Genomic DNA, 25985 nt, shown 5'->3' with positions numbered 1-25985 from the left:
TCCTCTCACATACTTAAGTGGTGACAACACATTTACTTGACAAAAATAGAGTAAGATAATGTATCTAAAAGCACTACACAAACCTTCTCATGTACTTCAACTCTGAGAAAAAAGCCAAGACGAATTTAACATTTTACTCAATCTCTAGCACATTCTGTGAGGGCCTTGGAAATAAACTGCCCCTTTCATATGACAGTCTTTCCCTTTATTCTTTACAGAAGAGTAAATTTGGCTATTCAAGTCCTCAAAATGAAAAGGAAATTTGGAATGGTCTGGAATGACCGTCGTTGGCTCCCTCTGCTGGCCTGAGAGCAAGATCACACTACCTGAGACTAAAAGTTCAAGATCAGCTACATGTTTATTTTCAGGGATGCGAATGTAACAATGTGATGGCATTCCATTTAAATACAAAATAAACATAGTTCATCTCCTTCTTATATATCTGACAATTAAAAGCAATTTATGTCTACTTTTTATTTTTACCCATTAATTATCTTAAGGTTTAAATTTAGAAAGTTATTTTTGTACAAAGGCTAGCTGCCCTCTTTTTTTCCCCCAAAAGAAGTACTTTAAAAGATTTTGCTGTCTCTATAGTTAAGGCTGAAATAACACTGAAAACACTCAAACTTGCATTTTCCTAGATTTTCTTTGCTACCACAAATTTTTGCAACCACATAATTTACCTCCAAACTTACACGGTTGGGTACACTGTGAATCACTTTTTTTGTATTCAAAGTCTTAGATTATGTATATATGAAAGCTAATTTATTAAACCTTTGTACACAAAGATGAACGCACCTGTATAGCAAACTTATATGAAGAATGATGTTACAAAAAAAGTAAAAGTGTTATTAAAATTGATGTGTGTAAATCACTTACAAAAATACCCCAAATGGGATAAAGCTGCTCATCCCTGATTTTTCTCATTTGGTTGTCAGAGTTGAAATATGAATTTAAAATGGTTAGAATTTTTTTCTTTTAAAAAGTGATCTATTAAACTTATATACAGAATAATTAGCAAAATGTAGAAAGGGAAAACAATGTACAAAAGACAGATAAAAACCATCACTCCTGACAGACACTCACAACCCAAAAGTAGTATAAACCTTAACAAACTATCTCTAAACCAGCTCGTACTTACATCCCGTCCCCGTAAGTTTTTAGCGATAAGAATAAAATATAGTGAGCCAGCAAGTCCAGTCTTTCTGTTGTTTAAAACAGGCCTGACTTAAGGCCACAGTTAAGCCTTGGATAGATTCTTAAACATGGGAGGGACGAAGAGGAAAACAACTTATCTCCGTTTGGTGCCAACGAACAGAACACAGTCACAGACAAGTAAACAGCTCCTGGCGCTACGTCAAGCAGTTACTCAGAAGCCTTTTTGTTTTTCTGCTGGTTTCGGGGAGAGTTCTTTAACAAGCTTCTTATCCTGAGGTACATTCCAGTAGATTCTGCCATATTCTCAAATTCGAATGGCGTTATTCCAGTTGCAAACTTGCTCATGTCAGGTACAGGACTATGAGTTTTAGCGGCTATTGAGGGACTGGTGTCCACATGAAGGAGCTTCTGACTGCCTCCGTTACTCAAGTCACAGTTTGACACAATGCCGCCATTATCAAGAAGGGCGTCATCTTTAGAGTCTATCTGAGTAGACTCTTCCTTTTCCTTCTGACAAAGCAATGTCGGCTCAGAGTCTGGGCTCAGAGAACGTTCAACTTCCAATTTCCGTGTACAAGTGTCTGGTAACTCAGGCTCTTCAGGCATCTGCTTTTCAGAGGTTTTTCCCTCCAGGACGGGGAGGTCTAGCTCATTTGGACAAGGCGAAGAGGCAACCGAGTTCCCAGTTAAAGGTGTGTCAACAGGAATATCGGAATCACTGTTCACACTCTCGGCCTGCTCAAGGGCGGCCCATATCCGCCTCTGCTGTTCTTCGAGTTCTTCCAGAGTCAGGGAGTCCTCATCCATAGCTACCGACGCTGTTCTGGCCTGGGGGGAGTCGCTGGGAGTCAGCGGTGGGGTGCCCTTGGGGAGCGGAGGGGTGAAGATGGGCGGCGGAGTCCCCTGGGGCAGAGGAGGGGGAGTGCCAGGGGGCAGTGGTGGCTGAAACTGAAATGCTTCGCCGCTTGGAGAGACGTGTGGGACCTCCGCATCTGAAAGAAAAAAGTTGTGATACTTCAAGTTGTCACAGCATTTGGTTTTGAACTCAGGTGCGCCCAGAGAGTCAATGGCCAAAGATCACTGGCTGGAGAGGGGATGCCCTGGACCCGCCTGAATCATCAGCACCTGAAAAGAACACCCGCAGGGAGTGCCAGGCTCTGCTGGCACCGGGAAATCCACCTGTTTGCCGTGTGCTGGGTTTCAGAGTGAGGGAACAGCAGCGAAGGCACGGAGGTGGAGAGTGATCCCCAGGCTGTCTGTGGGGACCGCAGAATGGGGCTCACGGAAAAGCGTGGTGGGACAGTGGCTGGAAATGCAGGCTGGCGGGGCTGCAGGAGCCCAAACTGAGGAAACAGGGTGGGGCGCACTCTGGCTTATTTCTGCACGTCTAGTCCAGACTGCCCGCCTCAACTGTGGGTTCCTGTAGCTCGTGGGTCCCTGGTCATCACCACTATATGGCCCAGACGCGACAGATCCGACCTTTCCCTCAAATCTGAACTCCGCTCCTTTGTGCTCTTCTCACTAATGGTACCACCAGTGGTATCTGATTGAAGTCTCTTAACCAGAACCTGCTAATCACTGGAGAGCCCCTCCTCTCTCTCTGCACCCCACCCCCAATCCTTGGCTCCCGGGGACCTACTCTCTCCTGCAGACTGTCATGGCCAAGACATTATTTCAGGAATTCTGGCGTCATCTGTGCTTTGGACCCCTCCTCCTAATATCCATTCTCCAAACTATTATCTCTGTGAAGCGTGCGTCTGGGACCACTGACCTTCCCACCTCATTAGAAACCTTCAGTGCTTCCCATCAGGACAAAGGCTGGTCTCCTCTGAGCCTCATAAGGCCTCCATGACCACACATTTGCGTGCTCGCCCCATGTCATTTCTTCTGCAGGGCTGAAACCCCAGGTGTCACTCTGATTTGGAACCAGTGTGCTGTGATGTCTCACGCGTCTGCATCTGCATCTCCCACGGACTCAGATGCCCTAACCCTGCTCATCTCCACGGTAAGTCCCTGAATTTATCCCTCCAGATGCAGCTCAAAGTCCTTCTTGCTCAGGGCTCTACCACCTCATCCAGCACGGCTGCGTGGTTTGTCCCCTCCGACACTATTACATCCTGTAACCAGCTCTGGGGCTCAGTATGGGTCATCACAGGCCACCGTGTTTATATTAAAATGGCGTTTATAGCTCTGCATGCCCAAGTGGAAACTCAGGGCAGCAGTTGTGTCTCATGAATCTTCCTACCCTCAGGGTCTAGTAGAGGTATCCAAAACAGTATAGGTTTTAAAAATTAGGCAAATTCAAAAAATATATTTAAAAAAAAAAAAGGGTGGGTAGAGCCTGGGTGGCTCAATCAGTTAAGCACTGGACTTTTGGATTTCAGCTCAGGTCATGATCTCATGATTTGTGAGACTGAGCACTGTGTCAGGCAAAATAAAGAACTGAGAATGGATGCTGTTGTCAGGCTGTAGGTACCAAAAGCCTGGCGTGTGAACTCTACTATGGCGTCAAGAACTCCTAAGGCTGAGACTAAGCCGAGTAAAAAATCTGGTAATATAGTTTGGGGGCTTTGATTTTGGATTTTAAGGGGATTTAATCTGTGACCTTTCAATTCTCCCTGGGAATTTGGAAATAAGAAAGGTAAATCCCTTACAATCATATCAGGGCAATTTATATTAATAGTATCTTATTATTAGGGTATCTACATTCATTTTATCTTCTTTTTCCTTTTTTAAAAGTTTATTTATTCCGGGGTGCCTGGGTGGCTTAGTCGGTTAAGCGTCCGACTTTCGCTTAGGTCATGATCTCGCGGTTCGTGGGTTCGAGCCCCACGTCGGGCTCTGTGCTGACTGCCAGCTCAGAGCCTGGAGCCTGTTTCAGTCTGTGACTCCCTCTCTCTCTGACCCTTCCCTGCTCACGCTGTCTCTCTCTCTCTCTCTCTCCTAAAAATAAATAAAACATTAAAAATAAATAAATAAATAAAAGTTTATTTATTCTGAGACAGAAAAAGGGTTCGTAAGTGTGCAGGAGGGGCAGAGAAAGGGGGGGAGGAGAGGGAGGGGGAGAAAGAGAGAGAGAGAGAGAGAGAGAGAGTGAGAGAATCTCAAACAGGCTCTGCGCTGACATTGCAGAGCCCAGTACAGAGCTCCAGTACATGAACCGTGAGCTCATGACCTGAGCCGAAACCAAGAGTCAGATACTTAACAGACTAAGCCACCCAAACGTCCCAACATTTATTTTATCTTAACGTTGCCATTTCACCTCACCTCAACACATCTGCCAGCTGTTAAGGACTGAAGTAGCTGGGTACAATTTGGGATGGGAAGCAGAGCAAGGAGTGAGTTTTCAGTCTGGGATTCAGAGTAGTTTGGAGTTTATCAAATTAACATAAAGTTCTGATTCATCCCAGAGCTTTCTGGGGGCAAAACCTAAACTACTCCCCAGCAGTCCCAAGGGGAAGCCCAAAGGAAGCGTGGACAGCTCTAGGGGGCGTCTACTGACTTGCTGAGAAGGACTATCACAGTCCTGCTCGGCCCCAGCTTCCATGGCTAAGCCCGCAGGGTTAAGGGAATAAAAAGCCAGAGGAAACCAGAGGGCAAGGTGTTTGCTCCACTGTGCGTTTCCAGGACAGGAAGGAGGGTGACTTTCCGGGGGGGGTCAGAAGAACGGGAGGAATCACTGGGAAAGCCTGGCTCACCTCTGCCCCAGAGCGGAGGATCTCCTGACTCAGGAACTCCATTAACTGGCCCGCTTGGCCCTCACACCAAGCTGTCTCCCACCATACCTTTTATCGGTATGAGGGGGTGTCGCTCTCATCTCCAAGTATAGAATCAAAGCATTTCATTAGTGCTCATAAGCTGCCCGGCTTTCCTCCTGGAACTCAGGAGCGTGCACATTCCCTCCACCTTCTCAGTGAGATCAAGACCACAGGAGGAAACCCACCTGAGTCGAGCTCCATGTCTGCGGGGGAGGCTGCTGAACTGCTCTCCTTCCTCTGCTTCTTTGGACTGCTTGGGCTGGACTGGGACGAAGACCTCTTGCTGCCAGACCTCATACTCGGCTGCTGGAGGGGCCCAGCCACGCACAAGTTAATGGGGTAGACAAAGAAGAGTCCAAGCCTTCCCTTCCACCCCGCAGAAAACCAATCTGGAGCTAAGTGCAGGTAAATGGTGAATGTAGCCGCCCTTTTCCTTTGGACGCATCAGAACAGAACAGAACAGAACGCACAGAGTACTTTCAATGCAGAGCCAGAGAGCAGGAAGATGCTACTGAGTGATAAAATCCCACAAACAAAAGGCAATCAATTTTTATCAACCTCACCCAGAGAAGCTATTTACCGCTTGGAAGTTAGAAGTAAGGAAATTGGCGAACACCTCCTTCTGCTGACACGCCTGCATGGGTATGGACCCAAACATTCTCCATTCCTAATGATGAAAAAAGAAGGAAAAAACAAGCCCCTATTTGGAAAACATCATACTTGGAGATTCTATAAAACAGAGATCTCAAATTACATTTCCTTTTCTGGGGCATTAATGAAAATGACGGTACACTGAAGGAGAAATAAAAACCCCAAACATCCAACCAACCCTGCCTGCAAAATGATCAGAACTGTGGGGCGCCTGGGGGGCTCAGTCAGTTGAGTGTCCAACTTCGGCTCAGGTCATGATCTCACAGTTAGTGGGTTCGAGCCCTGCGTCAGGCTCTGTGCTGACAGCTAGCTCAGAGCCTAGAGCCTGGAGCCTATTTCGGATTCTATATCTTCCTCTTTCTCTCTGACCCTCCCCTGCTCACGCTGTCTCTCTCTCTCTCTCTCTCTGTCTCAGAAATAAAAAACATTAATAAAAAAAATTTTTTTAAATGATTAGAACTGAACACTAAAAGCTCACTTGACAAAATCACGTGGCCCAAAAAGGCTCTACCTAAGACAAGCAGAAGCTGCAGGCAGTGACTAGCAGACTCTTTTCCTGCCTCCCTCTCCCCGACCCTGCATGTACTAGCCCAGCTGACAGGGCCCCTCAAGACTCCCCTCTCCTACCACTTTCTAGCTTCTGTTCTTTCCTTTTCCATCCCCAGCACTCATCTTTTACATTCAACATCACTTCCTCTCTCAGCTCTAAGAGCACCTGCAACAGCTGTTCTCTACAAGAATCACTTTGGGCTCTTATCAAACCTCCAGATTCCAGAGGTCAAGTCAGTTAAGTCTAAGGGTGGGACTCAAGAATGTGCATTTCTTGGGTGCCTGGGTGGCTCAGTCAGTTGAACGACTGACTCGATTTCAGCTCAGGTCATGATCCCCGGGTTGTAGAATCAAGCCCTGTGTTGGGCTCTGTGCAGAGTATGGAGCCTGCTTAAGACTCCCTCGCCCTCTCTCTATCCCTTTCCCTAGCTCACACCCGCCCTCTCTCTATCCCTTTCCCTAGCTCACACCCCCTCTCTCTAAAATTAAAACAAAACAAAACAAAAAAAAAGGGTGTGCCTGGGTGGGTGTCAGTTGAGCATACAACTTCTTTGGCTCAGGTCCCCTCTTAGGTTCACTGGTTCGAGCCCCACATCAGACTCCCTCTCTCTTTCTGGCCCTCTCCCCCTCAAAAATAAACAAACTTAAAAAGGGGTGCCTTGGTAGTTCAGTTGGTTAAATGTCTGACTCTTGGTCTTGGCTCAGTTCATGATCTTGCAGTTTGTGAGTTTGAGCCCCATATCAGGTTCACTGCTGCTGGTGCAGAGCCTGCTTGGGATTCTCTTTCTCGCTCTTTCAAGATAAATAAATAAACTTAAAAAATATAATAATAATAATAAAAAAAGAAATTTTTTTAAAAAAGTGTATTTCTATGGAGCACTCCCCAGAGGACTCTGAGGTCGGCTGGTACTGGGACCATTTCCAAAGGCACTGATGGTTTGTGCCACGCAGTTTAGCTCTTAATTACACACTTGTCCTCATATCTGTTCACTAGACTCCAAGTTCAGACCTTTGGTTTCTTTGCCTCCCAATTCCTGAGAACACCTAGAATGCATTTTTTTATGCACCGCCACACCAGGTGCCTGGGTGGCTCAGTCGGTTATGCACCTGACTTTGGCCCAGGTCATGATCTCATGGTTCATGGGAGCTCGAGCCCCGTGTCAGGCTCTGCCCTAACAATACGGAGCCCGTTTGGGCTTCTCGCTCTCCTTCTCCCTCTGCCCCTCCCCGGCTTGGGCATGCACATGCGCACGCTCTCTCTCAAATTAAATAAACTTAAAAAAAAAAAAAAAAAAAGTGCCACCACTATCACAACAGGTCATTGTTGAGTCTTGAAACATAAGATGAAAGTTGGAAAAGACTAAATGTAGAAACCATTCTCCTATAGAATGAGAAATTTTACTTTAAAGAGGAAAAAGCAGAAAAGGAGTTACAGCATGGAAAAGGAGTTATGTTAACTTAAATTTATTAAAGGCAGAAATTTACTTTCCAAATAATTCCTAAGAACTTAGAATACTGCCTCAAAACCATCCCATGTTTTTAAAACATAATCTTTTAATTTTAGAAGAGTTTTAGATTTATAGAATCTAATCATTTCTAGCTCCTTTTCGTAGGGCATGAATCTGAAAATTTTTTTAAATGAACACAAGGTATCACTTAAGATTCTAGTCAACACAAAGGAAGTCACATAGCTAACAAGTAACACATTTAGTTCTTTACATCACAGTAACTGCTACATAAACTAATGTTCTGAACAATCCTTATAATAATAATGTCATATGCCAGAAGAACAAAAACACAGGATACTTACATCTGGAATTCCTCTGGGAGTAGATATATTAAAACCTGGATAGTTTACCAATTTCGAGAGATCGTAAGTGACACTTTTATTCTGTTGTGTTTCTCCAGCTTCTGTTTCCCCATCAGCAACATCTGTAAGAGACCATCAGAGGGTTAATACTGCTAGATGCCAATAAAGATCCCTCCCCAGACAGGAAGTATACCAGGAAAGTATTCTATTCGAGGCAACAGAATTATTCTGAGAATAATTATTCTGAGAATGGCTTCAGTCACAATTTTCTGAATCATTAGATTAGAACTTTTAAACAATGTGGACAGAATACTTTGACAATACTGAAAATCTTGGAAACCTGGGTTCTTCCAGGGGTGCTTAGAAGTCTAGTTTGCACTGACCTGACGACTTGCTCGATGCTCAATTCCAATGTCTTTATTTAATAAACAAACTTATACAGTCTTACTATGTCCCACAGAGTGTTTTAAATGGCTTCTAAGTATTAACTGTTAACCTTCACCACAACCTGAAGAGGTACGTACCACTTCACAAAATCACAGTACAGGTGACAGAAGGATACATGGGAACCACTTTATTATTTTGAAAACTATGAAGTATATCATGTGGTTGTTTATTACACCTAAAATAACACATCACGGGGATGCATCACCAAAAGCTTGAAAACCCGAAAGGACAAAATCTGGTTTTGTTAAAAACAAGGAAGGGTATCTATAGATTAAAACAGACTTAGGGTGGCTGAGCCAGATGAAAGACACTTAAAAGACTTCAATCATCTACAACTTTTATCCAAAGAATCTCTAATCGAACTAAAAAAGAGAAAACAAGAGAAATGCAAGCACCTACAGAAAACCTGAATGTCTGCGTGACCTGGGGATATATATATATTTTTTAATGTTTTTATTTATTTCTAGGAGAGAGAGAAAGAGAGAGAGAGACAGCATGAGCAGGGGAGGGTCAGAGAGAGAGGGAGTCACAGACTGAAACAGGCTCCAGGCTCTGAGCTGGCAGTCAGTACAGAGCCCGATGCAGGGCTCGAACCCACGAACCGCGAGATCATGACCTAAGTGAAAGTCGGACGCTTAACGGACTAAGCCACCCAGGCGCCCCTGGGGATATGTTAAAAAGGGCTGTCCTATATACCTCTTTGGCACTAATTGAAAAGGAGCAGCTTGGTGAATTTTTTAAAATATTTTTAAATATCTAAGTAATACAGAGGGGCCCGTGGGTGGCTCAGTCGGTTAAGCATCTGACTTCAGCTCAGGTCATGATCTCACAGTTCGTGGGTTCGAGCCCCGCGTCGGGCTCTGTGCTGACAGCTAGCTCAGAGCCTGGAGCCTGTTTCGGATTCTGTACCTTCCTCTCTCTCTGACCCTCCCCTGCTCACGCTGTCTCTCTCTCTCTCCTAGAAATAAATAAAACATTAAAAAAAATAAAGTAATACACAGAAACGTTTTCATTTTTAAAAGATTTAGAGCATTAGAGATAAACTACAATCTCAAGACCAATCCTCTTTCCTTCTCGGGGGAAATCACCACTGCTGAGTCTGTTGTATTGGTGAAAACTTTTTAAAAAAGTATTTATTTAACATTGACCATATTGCAGGCACCGTGCTACATGCTAGGGGATGTACTGGTGAATAAAACAGGAATGGTTTTAGCAATTACAAACCTTACTGTCTAGCTGGGGAAATAGAAATAGGGAAATAGAACAGAGAAATAAATGTACAGGACATGAAAGAAACAGACAGGGTCCAGTGATAAAGACTGGCAGGACAATGATAGATATACTTAAGGTGGTCGGGAAAGGCTTCAATGAATCTGAATCTAAAATCTAATTGGGGGGAAGTCTGGGTGGCTCAGTCAGTTAAGCGTCCAACTTTGGCTCAGGTCATGATCTCACAGTTTGTGAGTTTGAGCCCCACATCAGGTTCTCTGCTGTCAGTGAGCAGCCTGCTATGGATCCTCTCTCCCCCCACCCCTACCTGCTCATGCTCTCTCTCTCTCAAAAATAAACATTAAAAAAAAAAAATACTTTCAGGGAGCCTAGATGGCTCAGTTGGTTAAGTGACCAACTTTGGTTCAGGTCATGATCTCATGGTTCGTGGATTCGAGCCCCACATCAAACTCTTTGCTGGCAGCTCAGTCTGGAGCCTGTTTTACATTTTGTGTCTCCCTCTCTCTCTACCCCTCCTCCACTCACACTCTGACTCTCTCTCAAAAATAAACATTAAAAAAATACTTTTTATGTAAATCAGTCCTCAGAAAAAACAGAGAGCACTGTTTCATCCATGTGGAATTCTTTTTTTTAATGTAAGGTGAACGACATCATAGGTAAGGTGGTCAGAAATCAGTATTGCACAGAGATTTCATCATGTCAGCTCACACAATTGCTCTCCATTCACTCCTTAACTACTGCAGGGATTCCCCAGCCCAGATCTACAATGGTTTAGTTAGCCATTCTTCTTTAGGGTCTTAATGTTGGTTTCAATTTTTCATTATCATAGTCGATGCTACAAAAACACATACACATATTTTACTTGTGAAAAGGTGTGAATATTCATCTAGAGTAGACACCTACGAGAGGGATTTTAGATTATGAGAGGATTTATGTATCCTGTGTTTTAGGTCTCCTGGCATTCACTGATGAACAGATTTCTGTTACCACTTCTGAGCCAAGCAAGAGCTTATGAGGACCAGGTGGAGAGATGATTCTTGGGCCTGCACAGTCACTGAGCAGGTCCAGATAGCCAGCTGATAATTCTCGATGAGGTTTTAGTTCCTTCCTTACAAAACAAAGGGAACACCATCGTGATATTTTTTAGTTCACTCAGCACACACTGAACAAGCCAGCCATTCCCATCAGGTATTACTATAATTCTTTCATCACACACACACACACACACACACACACACACACACACACACACACACACGGTAACACTGAGGCCGACTCATCTAACCTCACACGCTATACCTTTCCCGTCATAGAGCGCGAGCCCGGAGCCCTCCAGCTCGGCCTCCTTGAGCCACCCTGGCGGGTACCCCAGCTGGCGCATTCGATATATAAAAGGCGGAAGGCTCTTGTCGGTCACGCCCAGCGCGTCCTGAAGTTCCTCACTACGGGAAAACAAAAGAGGAAGAAAAAAGCTCCTGTATTCTTGTTTGGATTAAAACACCCACCGTCCCTGAGGCGTTAAAACGATTCTGTGTCTCAGGCGCCACATGGTGACACAGAAGCCACACAGGCTTAACAGAGACACGGCTGAGACGGCAGTGGAAGTTTCTGAGCGAACGGAGTCGCAGCGTCTGCGCGCTGCCCACCGACCATCACCCTCCGGAGACACGGAACATTCCAAATGCCGGTGGAGTCGAAATGACATTCTCCGCCAAAACGACAGCGGTACCTGATGACTCCGGGCTTGAACCTCCCAAATCTCTCCTCCACCTCTTCCGCGTGGTACCGCTGCTGAAAAGTCTGGCTGCTCGTCTCGCTGCAGGCGTCCAGATACGCTCTTCGCTTCTCGCTTATCCGAGCGGCGTTCCGCGGCTGGGGCACACGCGGATGAGAAAAACGGGAACGAGCATTTTAGAAGTACTTCGGGATTCAAATAAAACCAAGCGCTCTGTTTCAGGTCAAGCACTCAGATTTTTCCAGTTTTAATACGGAACGAGCAAGTGGAGATATCAGAAAGATAAGCCAGGAAGAGAGGCAGTCACTTTAATTTCTTATCACCTCACTATTATCTTAACCTAAAATCAAGTTTTGAGAATAAACTCTAAAACTTAACTCTCATATTTCGTTCATCTCAAATACAGAATACTGTAATAAGTTCTTATTATTTTTTTTAAAATCCAAGGTCTTAAACTTTAAGCACAAATCTGAAAAGCTTCAAAGTCAAGGACCAAAAGAAAGTTACCACAGCAAGTTTCTTCATCTCACACAATGCCAGAAACGTGTTGAAAACATTAGAAAGCTCTAATTCAAAGATTTTTTTTTTTATAGGAGAAAAATTTACCATTGGGCAATCTTTCATTTGATGTTCTTCAGAACCACAATTGAAACAGTGAGGCTTTGGCCTATTTGGTCAAAAAACAAAGATTTGCATCATGTAAATGAAGACATACAAGCAAATCAATACAATTCTTTATGACAGCACAGGGTCTCAGAGAGACAAGCAAGCACGCAGATCACAGATTATGATTATCTGCAACAGTGAGTACACGTTCACTTCCCGTACTCAGTGGTTTAAACAAATAGTACTTCTATCCAGGTCTTGTAACCAAGAACCCTTGTGTTCCCGACTAACCTGTCACCTCTGGGTTTTGTCAGTGACTGATAACGGAAGAAGCGAGGCAAACAGATTACGTCTCATTTAGGTAGCTCGGGAAGGGGCGGATGGTTATAAGACAGCAACTGACCCGACAGCAACAATGAAACTTTCCACCCACCCCAGCATATCAGGCGTGAGCCAATGAGTTCCAATAAACAGATGACTGACTTAAACACTTAATACGTCTAAATATCAAAACTCTAGCTCAATCTGTAACTTCTTTATAGTAAGCCAGCAATAAAGAATATTAATTTTTCAAGCTAAAAGGTTTTGGTTAAAAAAGCTTTAAAAAGAAGAAGGAAACAAAAACAACTCCCCACACAAACCTTTTTGCCTTTACTTGTATTTCTTGCCCTTCTAGAGAAACAATGTGGCTGAAGACTTGCTGGTACCTTTAGTGAGTTTTATTAAGGAATAGTTATCATAGTCTGCAAAATTTGGTCATTTTTTTTTTAAAGGTGAACTTAATGGCAAGATGCATAAAAGATCTTCATTCACTATGTAGGATACTTAGGTATTTCCCATCCTTCGGTAAGCTGAGGGTTTTCATTTAGAAGCGGTTGCCCCAATTTATCAAGGCAAAAATTAGTAAAATACAGGACACTTCCTACAACCTGCAGAAAACAAGTCAAAAAATATTGCTATTTAAGCAGAAAAAAAAAGACATTAAATAATGTAAGACTATGATTAATTGTTTTAACGCTTTAATTTTGGAGGAAATGATTAGAAGTCATAATCAACTCCCTGGTTAAAGGAGCCAGATTTGGAGGCGTTAAGTAAAAAGCTCTCTCTTTAAAATGCCCGTGCGTCTCCTAGGTCACAGAGTTTCCCTCTCCAGGAGATCGTGACCATCAGCTGCACTCTCCTCAGACTTCGGAAATAAAAACTTTCATGTTTCCTCCAATTACCCGTCTCTTTGCTTCCCTTGGCAGCAAGACAATTCAGTAAAGTATTTACTATTTCCTTCCCCTCCCGCTCACTCTTTTCTTTTCCCTCTAATTCTGGTGGGGGGAGAATTCATACAGAAAAGTTGGAAAAACGGTACAGCGAACACCCAGATATTTACTCTCCTAGATTCAATAACTGTTGATACCTTACCTGCACGCAGGCACGTGCGCACACACACACACACACACACACACACGCACACACACACTTACTTTTTACTGAGCCAGTGGGAGGGGGTAAGCTACCACCCTCACCTTAGTCTAAGCCATTATCTTCTCCCGCCTGAGATTAATATGGTAATTTCCTAACTGGCTCCCAGCTTCCATACATAACCAGCGACAGACTATTTTTGTGACACTTCATCCCTAAGCACTTCAGGACGGGTCTTCTGAAGACAAGAACATTGGCCTACAAGCCACAATACCACTGCTACACCTAAGACAGTTTAAATAACTTAGTATCATCTGTGTCCATTCTATACTCCATTTTCCCAACTGTCCCCAAAATGCCTTTTCTAGGCTTTTATTTTCCAAGCGAGGATTTAAGATTCACATGTTGCATTTAGATGTTGTCGATTTAATCTTTTAATCTAAACCAGTCCCCCACTTTTTTCCTCAGATGGTCCTGCCATTCTCTCTTGGGAGAGGCTTCCATCTGGGAAGGCTTCCATCCCCTTCGTGGTGCTAAGCTCCCTGATGATCACCATGCAGCCAAACTCAGTGGACGGCTCAGTCTTCAGCTCTGTCAGCCACAAGTGACACAGGACAGTCACTTCTTCTGGCTTCCAGGACACCCTTCTTTCAGTGTTCCTTCTACCCTGCTGACCAATCCTTCTCATTTCTCCGTGTCCTGTGAGACTCGGTCCAGTCCCCCTCTCTACCTGCACTCCCGAGGCGATTTGTCCACCAGGCCCATGGTATGAAGTACAAGTATATGGAATGCCCTCAAATACCCAGTTCTGCCTCAGCTCTAAACCTGTATATTCCAGTTGCCAACTGACAGGTGTCTAGGACATGCAAACTCACGTATTTAAAGCTTAACCGGATTCCCATTCCCCTCCAAAGCTGTGCCTCTGGCCAGTTTTCCTGTCACAGGGAAGGCAAGGACCTCCCTCCAGCTGCTCAGACCGTCATTCTGATGACTCTCTCACTTTTGCCTTCCACACATCCAGTTCGTCAACACATTTGATCAGTTCTCCTTTCCAGGCAGATCCAGCTTCTAACCACCGCTCACGTCCAGCCCTGGTCCTCTAGACCGACCTGCCTTCTTCTCTCACCTGAGATCAACACTCACTTCCTAACCGGTTTCTAGCTTCCACACGTAACCGGCAGAGTTACACACTGTTCTCCACAGAGAAGCCAGCTCTTTTAAAAATTCAAGTCGCACCATGTCACATTTCTTAAAATCCTCCAGTGACTTCTCCTCTCACTCAGAGTAACACCCAAAGTCCTTACTATCGCTTTTGAGGCAAGATTTCCATCTTCTGCTCCAGAAACAGAAGGCCTGGGTTCAAACCCTGGCTTTGTCACTTACTAGCTAAGGGACCCAGGGCAAGTTACTCAGCTCTCCACATCTCTTTCTTCCTCTGTGAAATGAGAATACTAATAGTACCTTCATGAGCAGTATCTGTAATGAGCTTAGAACAGTACTCGGTAAATAGTGAGCAACATGTCAGTGTCTGCTTCTGCTCCAGGGCTTTCCACACCGTTCCTACCGTCTGGAGTCTGGGATACCCCTCACTGCCCGATAGCTCACTCCCTCTATTTCTTCAGGTCTCGGCTCAGAGAGGCTGTCACTATCTACTCACCATACAAACCAAATGCCCCATAGTTAGCCTCGAACTCCTTACCCTCATTTATTTTCCTCAGAGCACTGCCTCTCCCGCTAGAATTAATTCAATGAGAGCAGACTTTGTCCTTTTATTTTCGTTGCTGTCTCTGGAACCCAGAAGGGTCCCTGACAAGGGAGCTTTTGATGTTTATCAGTATTTGTTAAAGGACAAAATTAATAATACACAACAGTCCCCACATTTGAGGCAGGTACCACTCTGTGGCCCGGAACCCTAGAGTTAGAAGGGACATGGAAAGTTACGTAGTTCAAATTCTTTCGTTAGAGCACCCTGACGGCATCTCGGTCTTTGACCTCTCTCAGTCATGTGGAATTTGCTTTTTTAAAATGAGGCCTACCACTTCATTCTCACGTCTCTGACAGCAGTCTGCACCGACGGCGGAGTCGCACTGTGCCTGCCCCTGTGGTCCGGGCAGTCACTGGCCCTGGTGGGGCCCCGCAGGGAGTGATCTAACGTGACGCCTCGGCCACATCTGCAGAGACACGCTATCCTGTCAATATCCTGCAGTAACGCTGTGGGCTCATCACCGTCCTAGCAGCCCAGGTCCTTAAGGCTGTGGTGGGTTCATGGGCACGTCACTCTCCACACATGAAAACTAGTCTGCCCTGGACAGGATCCAGGACCACATCATCTGCTGAAGAAAAGAACGAGGCTGCAAAATCACACCGCTCCACTGCACTGACACAGCTGACTTCTGCAGAGGAACCGACAGGCCTGAGGGAAGGCTCACCCCTGTTACGCTTCTAGTTTTCACCTACCATTTGAGTTTGTCAACATTTTTAATCTCCAACCTGCCATCTGTAAAATTCCTTATCCTTCCCCATCTGTACGTGCAACAAGCACGCGCTCCAGACTGTCATCTGCGTTTATGAAAATGCACCCAAGGAAAAGATTCGTCGGGACAAAAATAAAGTCCTTCAATGTCTGCCTATTACGTGTGCAGTAGTTACTAGAAAGCAAACCATACTAGTTAGAGGCTGAAGCCTAAACTGTTGTTTGTAACCAATTTCATGAAAGGATGGTGATCATCTGATGACACATGGCTATGCCACCTTATCATTTCAATGCCACCCAAAGGACACAGGATAGGAAACACGTATCTGCAGGATTCAAAACTAAAATGTCCAAACTTACACTAAAAGCTTCCTTGTTGTTTTTAATGGCACCGGATTCTTCCACTTTATGGTCTTCTTGTAGCATAACACTAGATGGCTAAGGCAAAGGAAAACACACTTACAGGAGGTCACCAATTTTTAATTACTCCACAAATTTCAAATATTAGAAACTTAAACACCTCCCTTTATTTTCTAGTACATACCACTAAGGTATATAAAGTTCTGAATTCATCACTGTCACAATCAGGGTAAATTTGGAAGCTAGAGACGTTTGCGAGATAAATTTCACAAGCAGGAGAATTTAAAAATTATAAAAGATACAAAAGACAGAACCTTCTGAAGCATTTCCGTACACTCTGACTTCCGTGTTACTGAGTATTAATTCATGTATTAAATTGAACAAATATTTAAACTCTCAATGCTGAAACCGACAAAGTAGACTATCTTAATATCAGATAACCAGAAAGATTAAAACGTTTACGATTTTACATTAGTGGTCAATACTGATGATAGAACTCTCACAGACCCCACACCACTACAAAACTCTGCCGTGCTCCTTGATTCAAAACTCAAGTAATATTCGGTATGGTGTTTAGTGTTAAATGTATTTTGTTTTTTGAATCTTTAAAAACTGTCTAAGAGACGTAAAAGCTTACGGTGATAAAAATTTAATTACTCAGAACACGGTTCCCTAACTTCTCAGGATACACAGCTAACAATCCTTATCTGACAGACTCTACTTACCTTAAATTAAAAAAAAAAAAAAAAGCCCAAAAATCATAATTCTGATTTTTCAAAATAAAAATTCACGCTCTAATATTCACATAGTGAAATTTCTGATTCTTTGGGCATGCTACCGGCTTTTTCCAACCAGCAAAGGGGAAAAGTAGGATAGCATGTAAACCTGTTGGTTTTAGAGAAGAAGAATTCATCTTTTATAAGCTCCAGAAATACAGATTTTTTTTTTCTGCTTTAAAATTAATTTTCTGGGGGCACCTGGGTGGCTTAGTCGGTTAAGCGTCCGACTTTCACTTAGGTCATGATCTCGCAGTTCGAGCCCCGCGTCGGGCTCTGTGCTGACTGCCAGCTCAGAGCCTGGAGCCTGTTTCAGTCTGTGACTCCCTCTCTCTCTGACCCTCCCCTGCTCATACTGTCTCTCTCTCTCTCTCTCCTAGAAATAAATAAAAAACATTAAAAAAATAAAATAAAATAAATTTTCTGCCCCAAACCATGTGTCCAAGTGAAGCAATGGGGGGATAAAAGACTGATTTTGAGTGTGGCCAGGTCTGAATAGGACTTCGCCGAGAAAAGGAGCCACAATACAAAGGACTTTCTGTGGCTGCACCGGTCAGATCAGTGAAGGAAGCCCAGCTGAAGGATGGGAGGTGAACAGTTTTAACCACCCTGTTTTTTCTTCTTTTAAGTGGAGGTGACATACAATGGCATATTAGTTTCAGGTGTAGGACACAGTGGTTGCACTTAATCATTTTCATTTCATTTTGATAAAAGAGGATCCCCGGGGCCTAACAGATGGCAGTGAAAAGCATAACCTGTAAAGTCTCTGATGTTTGAAATACCTGGGGCAAAAGATTAAAGGAGGTCTTTTCCACATCAGTTTTCTGCTGTTCCTCAAATCTTTTTACTAAATTTGACACAAATTCCTCTATTTCTTGATGGTATTGCCTGCATGAGAGGACACAACAGTCAGAACCCAGAGTGAAACATAGAACAGACTGAAATCTTACCCATTATTAGAGGATGTCAGGAGTAAATGCAGTTAACTTGATTTTCAGAGGTTTATCAAATCACTGACTGTAACAGTCAAGAACCTATTCCTCAGAAAAATATATACATTGTTGCCGAGCTAACATAATGATTATGGTAACCTAAGGCACTGTTTGGCATGTAACAGTGGCAAGTATCTGTGCTGAGGATAGATGGATTTTTATTTATAAATTTTACATATTTAAATTTTGAATACATAATCTACATAAAACATGGTTCAAAATCCAAAAGAGGTAGAGGGGCTACATAATGAAGGGCTTCCTTCCTGGTCTCTGCCCTCGCCACCTTTTCTGCAATGCAAAGACAGCCAATACATTCTTCCCGTCTTCCTCCCAGAGACTCCCTATGACACATAAGGAAATACTATAAAAATGTTAAACTGGAAGAAACACCAAAATGCAACAGAAACGCAAAATGAAGTAGAAAAACTACTGAGGTCTACTTTCCCCAGGTTTCCAGGTCACGGATCACGTTCATCAAATATGTGTCAGCGCTAGGTTCAGGAGGTGCCCACGGAACCCACCCAACCTGCCCTTCCACCAGACTTGATCTTTTAGGTCTCTTTAGCTCTGACACTCGGAGATCTCTGCAGGTAAAATGGCAGCTATATTGTGCATAAATGAGACTTCCGTGAGCTAGAGCGGACGCTGATTCAAATCCAATGGTGATGACAGTGCTTGCCACCAGCTGTGTCCAGCACCTTGCTATTGCCACAGTCACCATCCTGTGTCCCCACCCTTCAGAGCAGCACGTGCTACCAGGGCAGAGATAAAGGAGGCGATGGGCCTGCCACACGGCTAACACTCTACATATGCAGTTACCTTCTTTTCCTTGCCTCGCAAGTAAGAGAACAATATTCAGTGACTCAGGAGAGGGGCAAACGACTGTCTGAAATGTCTATGACCATGCTCTGCGGAAGGGATGGGGCAAAGCCTCCAAACACTGCAGAACATTCTAGTAAGCACCGCAGGAATGCACTGAGTCACCCTTGACCCAAGCATGCCAGAAGGCTTGCAAAGGTCTAATTCTCTCTCTTTTACACATTCACACAAACACAAAATTATGTGGGTAAGCTTTGAAGAGAGCCAACAGTTACCAGATTCTGGGGGAGAAAAGACTAATATTACTTACTGCTGTGGTACCAGTTGTTGTTTTTATTAGAGGCTATTGGGCTCTTACAGGTACTCACTTAGCTACCTAAGAAGTGGGAACTACTCGTATCTGTTTTCCAGCCAGGAAACTGATACGCAGACAGGGTTGTGACCTGGGCCCAGATTCAAATTGAGGTTTATAGACTCTAATGTTCTTGCTCTTAATCACGATTCCCTAGGAGAGCCTGGGCGGCTCAGTCAGTTGAGGTCATGGTCTCCCGGTTTATGAGTTCGAGCCCTGCATGGGGCGAGCTGGAGTGCAGCTTAGAGCTCCGTGCTGATGATGCAGAGCCTGAGTGGGATTCTTTCTCTCTGCTCCTCACTTACTTGCATCCTCTCTCTCAAAAAAAAAAAAAATTCACAATTCCCCAAAATTTAAGTAAAATGGAATGGAATAAGTACAAATAAATACAGCATAATTATAGAAGATGTTTCATAACACATTAACTCATTATATGTAGAAAAAGGAAAATCACTTACTTTGAAATAACATTGTTCATAAATAGAATCTGTAATAAAGGTCCATCTAACTTAGTATCGTTCACCAATATTCCACTAAAATAGAAATTAAAACATAGTCTTAGAAGATATTAAAGTAAAACTCATACATGTATATATAAACACATAACTTTTGTAATTCTTAAGTACCAAAGATCATAGAATATTTTACAAATAAGATCAAGGACCACCAAGAACTCTTGTTTTCTCAAGAAAAATCCAAGTTTGCATCAAATCTTACCTATTTTAATGGTTTTACATAGAGGTACTCCTTACATATTTATAAAAAAAAAAAAGTGGGGGAGCACCTGGGTGGCTCAGTTGGTTGACAGATGGTCACTCTTGATTTCAACTCAGGTCATGATCCCAGGGTTGTGGGACTGAGCCCCATGTAGGGCTCTGCGCTGAGTGTGGAGCCTGCTTGAGATTTTCTTTCTCTGACCTTCCCCTGCTTCTGCTCTCACTCTCTCTCCAAGAATAAAATAAATCTTAAAGTTTCTTAAACATTTCACAAAAAATTAAAAAACTACAGTTAATCTTTCAGTTTTCAACCAAAAACATTTCTTTATCTACTGGATAATTTCTTTATAACCTGGAAGAAGGGAGGGTCTGAATAAATCAGCAGGTTACAAGAATATATTTCTAAAAGTATCAGCGAATTTAGCTTAGAAATATACAAGAAAAGGAAATACTTCAGCTGCCTGGAGGGCAGGGCACATTCCACTATTCTGAATCCCAGAGTCTAAAGCAGAGATGTAAAAAGTATAGTGTCCCTGGATTTGATTTTCAACTACTAGGAAAAAAGAGGGAGAGAGAGAGAGAGAGAATGTGGCTGTGGCTCTAAAACCTGCACGATGCACAATATCCCATATCCTGGCTGTAACCTGAAGAGTGGAGTCTCAGATTTCTCCTCTTCCCACTTGCCTCCTTTTCCTTTACCTCTACAGCAATGTAAAATAAATAATTCTATATTTGGAATTGATCAAATCAAGAAACAAAAGTAAAATATGAAGAAGTTCAGAAGTTTGTTTGAATTTGTACAAACTTTTTAAAAATATATGTGATGTTTTAAAAACCATACACGGGGCACATGGGTGGCTCAGTCAGTTGAGCGTCCGACTTCAGCTCCGGTCATGATCTCGCAGTTTGTGGGTTCGAGCCCCGCATCCGGCTCTGTGTTGACAGCTCAGAGCCTGGAGCCTGCTTTGGATTCTGTGTGTGTCTCTCTCTGCCCCTCCCCTGCTCATGCTCTGTCTCTCTGTTTCTTAATAATAAATAAATGTGAAGAAATTTTTTAAAAAATGAATTAAAAATAAAAACCACACACAACTGCACGACTCCTTGACTGGAGTCCAAATTGCACAATCAGCTATAAAGACATTCAGTTGGGGAAATCTGAATATGGACTGAGCTAGGAGTGTTATTAAGAAAATCATACCAGGGGGGTACCTGGGTGGCTCAGTCAGCTAAGCGTCCGACTTCGGCTCAGGTCATGATCTCACGGTTCGTGGGTTCGAGCCCCGTGTCGGGCTCTGTGCTGACAGCTAGCTCAGAGCCTGGAGCCTGCTTCAGATTCTGTGTCTCCCTCTCTCTCTGACCCTCCCCTGTTCACGCTGTCTCTCTCTCTCTCTCTCAGAAATAAATAAAAATACTTCAAAAAAAAGAAAAGAAAATCATACCAGGGACACCTGGGTGGCTCAGTCGGTTGAGCATCAGATTTCGACCAGGTCATGATCTTACAGTTTGTGGGTTCAAGCCCCGCGTCGGGCTCTGTGCTAACAGCTCAGAGCCTGGAGCCTGCTTCAGATTCTGTGTCCCTCTCTCTCTCTGACCCTCCCTGCTCACTCTCGCTCTCTCTCAGAAATAAATAAAACCCTAAAAAATTTTTTTCATTATTTTAAAAAAATTTAAAAAAAAAAGAAAAAAAGAAAACCATACCAGTTAATGAAAAAGTCTTGTTTCTAAAAAGTTACATGTTGAAATATTTAGAGTACAATGTGTATATGCAAGAAGGAAATATGGCAAAATATTAACTGTTGAATCTAAGTGAGGAAAATGTAAGTACTGTTCATTTTCCATACATCTGAAATTTTTCATTAATATAAAGCAAAAATTAATGTTTACTGGACAAAAAGGAAACTTCTGATCACAACAGTTCCAAAAATAAGAATTAAGCCAAGAGACTTGGGGTATAAAATTTATTTAAGTAATTTTGTTTCTTTTTTTTTTCTAAGTTTTATGTAGCATGCTTTATCAGTTCGACAACAGGAAAAGCAAAAAATTTTAAAAGAAATGTTTAAATTTATTCCTTTTTTTAGGATACGAATGATTGCCTCATGTATTGGCAAAGCCTATGATGATTTTTTGTAATGGATATTTGTTTAAATTATCAACTCTATGGAAAGTGTGATTACCTATCCTTGAATATTAAAAAAAACTGGGTACCTGGGCAGCTCAGTTTGTTGTGTCTGACTTCAGCTCAGGTCCTGATCTCACAGCTTGTGAGTTCAAGCCCCACACTGGGCTCTCTGCAGCCAGCAGGGAGCCTGCTTCAGATCCTCTGTACCCCTTCTCTCTCTGCCTCTCCCCACTCATGCACACCCTCTCTCAGAAACAAATAAACATTAGGGGCACCTGTGTGGCTCTGCTGGTTAAGCGTCCAACTTCAGCTCAGGTCATGATCTTGTGGTCCGTGAGTTTGAGCCCCACACGGGACTCTGTGCTGACAGCTCGGAGCCTGGAGCTTGTTTCAGATTCTGTGTCTCCCTCTCTCTCTGACCCTCCCCTGCTCATGCTCTCTCTCAGAAATAAATAAAACATTAAAAATTTTTTTTGAAACATTATGATTTTCGGGGCACCTGGGTGGCTCACTCGGTTAAACATCCAACTCTTGATCTCAACTGTCACGATCTCCCAATTTGTGAGTCTGAGTCCTGTATCGGGCTCTGCGTTGACAGTGGGAGTGTGCTTGGAATTCTCTTTCCTCTCTCTGCCCCTACCCCACTAGTGCTCTTTCTCTCATAATAAATAAACTTAAATATTTTTTTTAAATTATGATTTTCGAGGAATCCCAGTGATAGTCAATACATTTAATATCTAAGCAAAAGAGAGTTTAGATCCACAAAGTGTGCTCAAATAGAGGAAGAAAGGTAGGGCACTGGGAGGTTTCCAAAATACATCTAAATTCTGAAATTTTAAACCTTTAGTCACCAAAGTAGCCGGTTAGTTCAACTAGTACCAGAGACAAAAAAGTGCATGTACCACTGCATCAAGGCACCCCAAATGTGAGAACTTGACACCATTCCCCATGATAAATCTGTACTTAAACAAATATTTAGATTTACTGACCTGATAAATTTTTATTAGAGACACCAGTATTTAATTTTCTATCTGTTAAATCAGATGTCTGAAAGCAAATCTACTCACTGTCCTTTCCTCAAAAGCATACTTATTTCTCTTTCTAAAATGAAATCTTGCATCATTTCTATTTATGAACATACTTTAACTGCATAAATAAATCTTCAGCTAGAGTAATACTGTAATCTTAATTCTGATTTCCAGAAATGTTTGTGGAATAAAAACAGCTAGGCTGCAAACCTGTTTGTTCTGAACATGAAGCCAAAATTTTCTAGATGTGTTTCACAAATATTTTTACCCACTAAATCAGCTGAAAAGTTATTCAGGTGGGTGCCTGGGTGACTCAGTGATTAAGAATCTGACTTAGGCTCACAGTTCATGAGTTCGAGTCCCACATCTGGTAAGCTCAAGCCCCACCTTAGTTGAGCACAAGCCCCAGTTTGGGATGAGCTGGAGTCCCACTGCAGGTAAAATGTAAGTTCCACTTCTCTCTCTCTCTGCCCGATTACTTGCACCTACTCTCTCTCACTCAAAAAAAAAAAAAATCCAAATCTTAAAAAAAGAAAGTTATTCATGTATACAACAAAATGACTCAATATTTGAATATGTTATGAAATGATCACTGCAAGAAATCTAGCTAACCTCCCCCGTAAAATAACAAATAAATTAAATTTAATGCAGTTGTGAGACTCTTCAGCTCAGGTCTTGATCTCCCAGTGGAGGGGTTAGAGGCCGGTGCTGGGCTCTGCTGACAACTCAGAGCCTGGAGCCTGCTTCAGATTTTGTGTCTCCCTCTCTCTCTGACCCTCCCTTGCTCACGCTGTCTCTCTCTCAGAAATAAATAAAGCATTAAAAAATTTAAAAAAAAAAGTAAACTTAAATAAATAAATAAAGGATCATTAATGATTTCTTCAGAGTATGCTGAACAAATAAAATACGAAAATCCTAAGTATTCTTTTTACAAAGAAATTACAGCTAAATATTAATAACAGGATAAAAAATAAAAGACAACGATAGTGTAACTGCAATATCTCATACCTCGGTCGGGTCAGAATGTTCAATTTTCTTTTAAGTTCCTGATGTTATTACTTGTTAAGGAATATAAGCCCTCATCAAACAGCATCATAAACATAAAATTCAACTACTCACTTTCACTTCTGGTGTCAGAATGTTATTAATGTTTAAAGACCCGTAAATATCTCGAGATTGACACACTTAACAGAGCTCCTGTTCAGCTGCAGGGATAGGCATTTAAACCTAAACATAAAAATAGTTTTTTCATGTCTTCCAACATGGATATCCGAAGATAAGGTCATAGAGTTCAAAAGCGACTGACCACCAAAAATGTTATTCAAACAACGTACCCCATCAAAAGTTAAACAGCAATTCACTTATGAAAGAGCATGATAGGCGCCAAATACAGTAAAACTGTCAACGAGGGCAGAATCTAGGATGGAAACTATGGATCTTCACAGGACAGTCCTTTCAATTTCTCTGCATTTCGAAGTTTTACATATTAAAATGTAAAGGGAAAAGGCATCAGGAAGAAAAAATCAGACCTGAAAAACGATTTACCAACCGCTTTCAGGGTTTCATTTTAAACGGAAAACTATACGAACTGAAGTCATCTGCATATAGTTAAAAAACAACAACAACCACCCACCTCTAAGAATATAAATAAACATCCTAACAAAACTCGCCAGAAAAGCTGTGGTTAGTCTCGTAACTAAGCCAAACGGAAACTTACTTGGCGCGTTTTCCCCAGACCTTTGCAACGCACCTTCACCACGGAAAAGTCGTAGAGCTTTAAAACGAATTCGCAATCTTAACCGGGAAATTAACTATGTCTCCGTGCATGTCTCAAATCCTTACACCCCCAACTCTACAGATCCGAGGACCTATAGCTTCTGCCCGGCTCCACAAAACAGATCTAGGCTAAGGGCTGAGTATCCGACTATATCCCGATCTATAACTACAGCCCGACTGCATGAACTTAAGCTTGGCTGCAAAGAATAAAATCGGATAATGACTTTAGAGAGGAGGAGGGAAGTGGTGGCCAGTCTATAATCTAGCAGTCTGAAAAAAGCCCTAAAAACCAGCTCCAGCGTCGGGGGGCCGGGAGGAGCGAGCGCAGTCCAGGACAAGGTGCCCAGAATAGAAGAGGTTTGCGCCGGGACCTCCGCGGCTCCCCGCCCGCCTGCGGGGCGAGGGATTATTCGGAATTCTGGCCCCCCTGGAATTTCCGCCCGCGCCTCCGGGGCACGCCGCCCACCGCACGCCGGGGACCGGGCCCAGCGAGCGGGAAGGATATTCTCGGCGCGGAGCTGCTCGATGGTCTCCTCACACTGCCGAAGCCGCTCCCGCAGCTCCGAGTCGCCGACCCCATTCTCGTCCTCCTCGTCGCCGTCGTCATCCTTGAAGCGGGTGTGAACGGGCTTCGGAATCGATTCCTCTGGGTGGTCAAACGCCTCGAACAGCTCTAGGTCGCCAAAATCCACCTCCGCCGCCATCTTAGGCTGTGAAAGATTCGAGAAGAGGCGGAGCCGGCCGCCAGGCGGGGGCCGAAGGTTGTAGGGCGGCACCGCTCACTAGGGCTCCGGGCCGCGCTAAGGGTTTTCTCCAAACACAGGCCGCGAAGCTGCACAAGGGGCGGGCCCGTCCCGAGAGACTACGACTCCCAGAGTGCAGTGGCGTCTGGGAGTCACTTCCGAGGTTGCTCGGGAGCATGGCATGCTGGGACATGTGGTTTCTAAGCGACTCTTAACTCATTGTTTGCATTGCATACGGGGATTGGTCCTTTTTAAATGTGCCGGAAGCTTGACGAGGTCAGAATGTGTTAATATATGTTGTCTCTGTGATGCACCTAAGGCTGAAAAATCAGAGCACGACGCATATTTTATCACAGGTTCTGGTGTGCGTGCTAAATTGCAACAAGAGAAGAAGGAACTCTGTAGTTTTGCCACAGATTTCCTTTGTGATCTTGGACAAACTGCTTCAGTATATTGGGCTTGTTGCACTTTTTC

At 43.3% G+C, this 25985-nt stretch overlaps 1 protein-coding gene and 1 non-coding gene across 3 annotated transcripts; both read right to left on the bottom strand.

Annotated features, from left to right (window-relative positions):
- Nucleotides 1-339: 339 nt before the first annotated feature.
- ZCCHC8 (zinc finger CCHC-type containing 8) lies at nt 340-25633 on the bottom strand. Of its 2 annotated transcripts, none has more exons than XM_039238540.1 (14): nt 25274-25633; nt 24001-24043; nt 19588-19662; nt 17749-17854; nt 16191-16268; nt 12770-12873; nt 12586-12651; nt 11945-12005; nt 11333-11475; nt 10903-11045; nt 7927-8048; nt 5497-5583; nt 5102-5219; nt 340-2150 (listed from the first exon to the last, which is right to left on the bottom strand). In XM_039238540.1, the coding sequence occupies exons 1-14, from the start codon at nt 25470-25472 to the stop codon at nt 1366-1368; spliced, it is 2130 nt and encodes a 709-aa protein (XP_039094471.1). In that variant the 5' UTR covers nt 25473-25633; the 3' UTR covers nt 340-1365. The 2 variants fall into 2 exon arrangements, with proteins under 2 accessions (XP_039094471.1, XP_039094391.1); XM_039238460.1 differs by having other exon boundaries at nt 5102-5222; nt 25274-25632.
- LOC120223758 lies at nt 18839-18973 on the bottom strand. The gene has a single exon (XR_005526367.1). It is a non-coding gene; the product is annotated as a small nucleolar RNA SNORA9 (small nucleolar RNA).
- Nucleotides 25634-25985: the final 352 nt, after the last annotated feature.

The sequence above is a fragment of the Hyaena hyaena genome, unplaced genomic scaffold (genome assembly GCF_003009895.1).
Source record: "Hyaena hyaena isolate Hyena2069 unplaced genomic scaffold, ASM300989v1 scaffold_0, whole genome shotgun sequence".
NCBI classification, from domain to species: domain Eukaryota; kingdom Metazoa; phylum Chordata; class Mammalia; order Carnivora; family Hyaenidae; genus Hyaena; species Hyaena hyaena.
Note: the sequence above shows the minus strand (reverse complement) of the source record. Positions and strands in the feature narration are given on the sequence as shown.

Coding starts and splice junctions, on each gene's coding strand:
- ZCCHC8 (XM_039238460.1), bottom strand. CDS start 25,472: ATGGCGGCGGAGGTGGATTTTGGCGACCTAGAGCTGTTCGAGGCGTTT. Junction 12,652..12,769: donor GAAGGATGGGAAATACCTAA/GTATCCTACATA, acceptor AACTCACTAAAG/GTACCAGCAAGTCTTCAGCC. Junction 2,151..5,101: donor AGACATGGAGCTCGACTCAG/GTGGGTTTCCTC, acceptor TTTTTCTTTCAG/ATGCGGAGGTCCCACACGTC.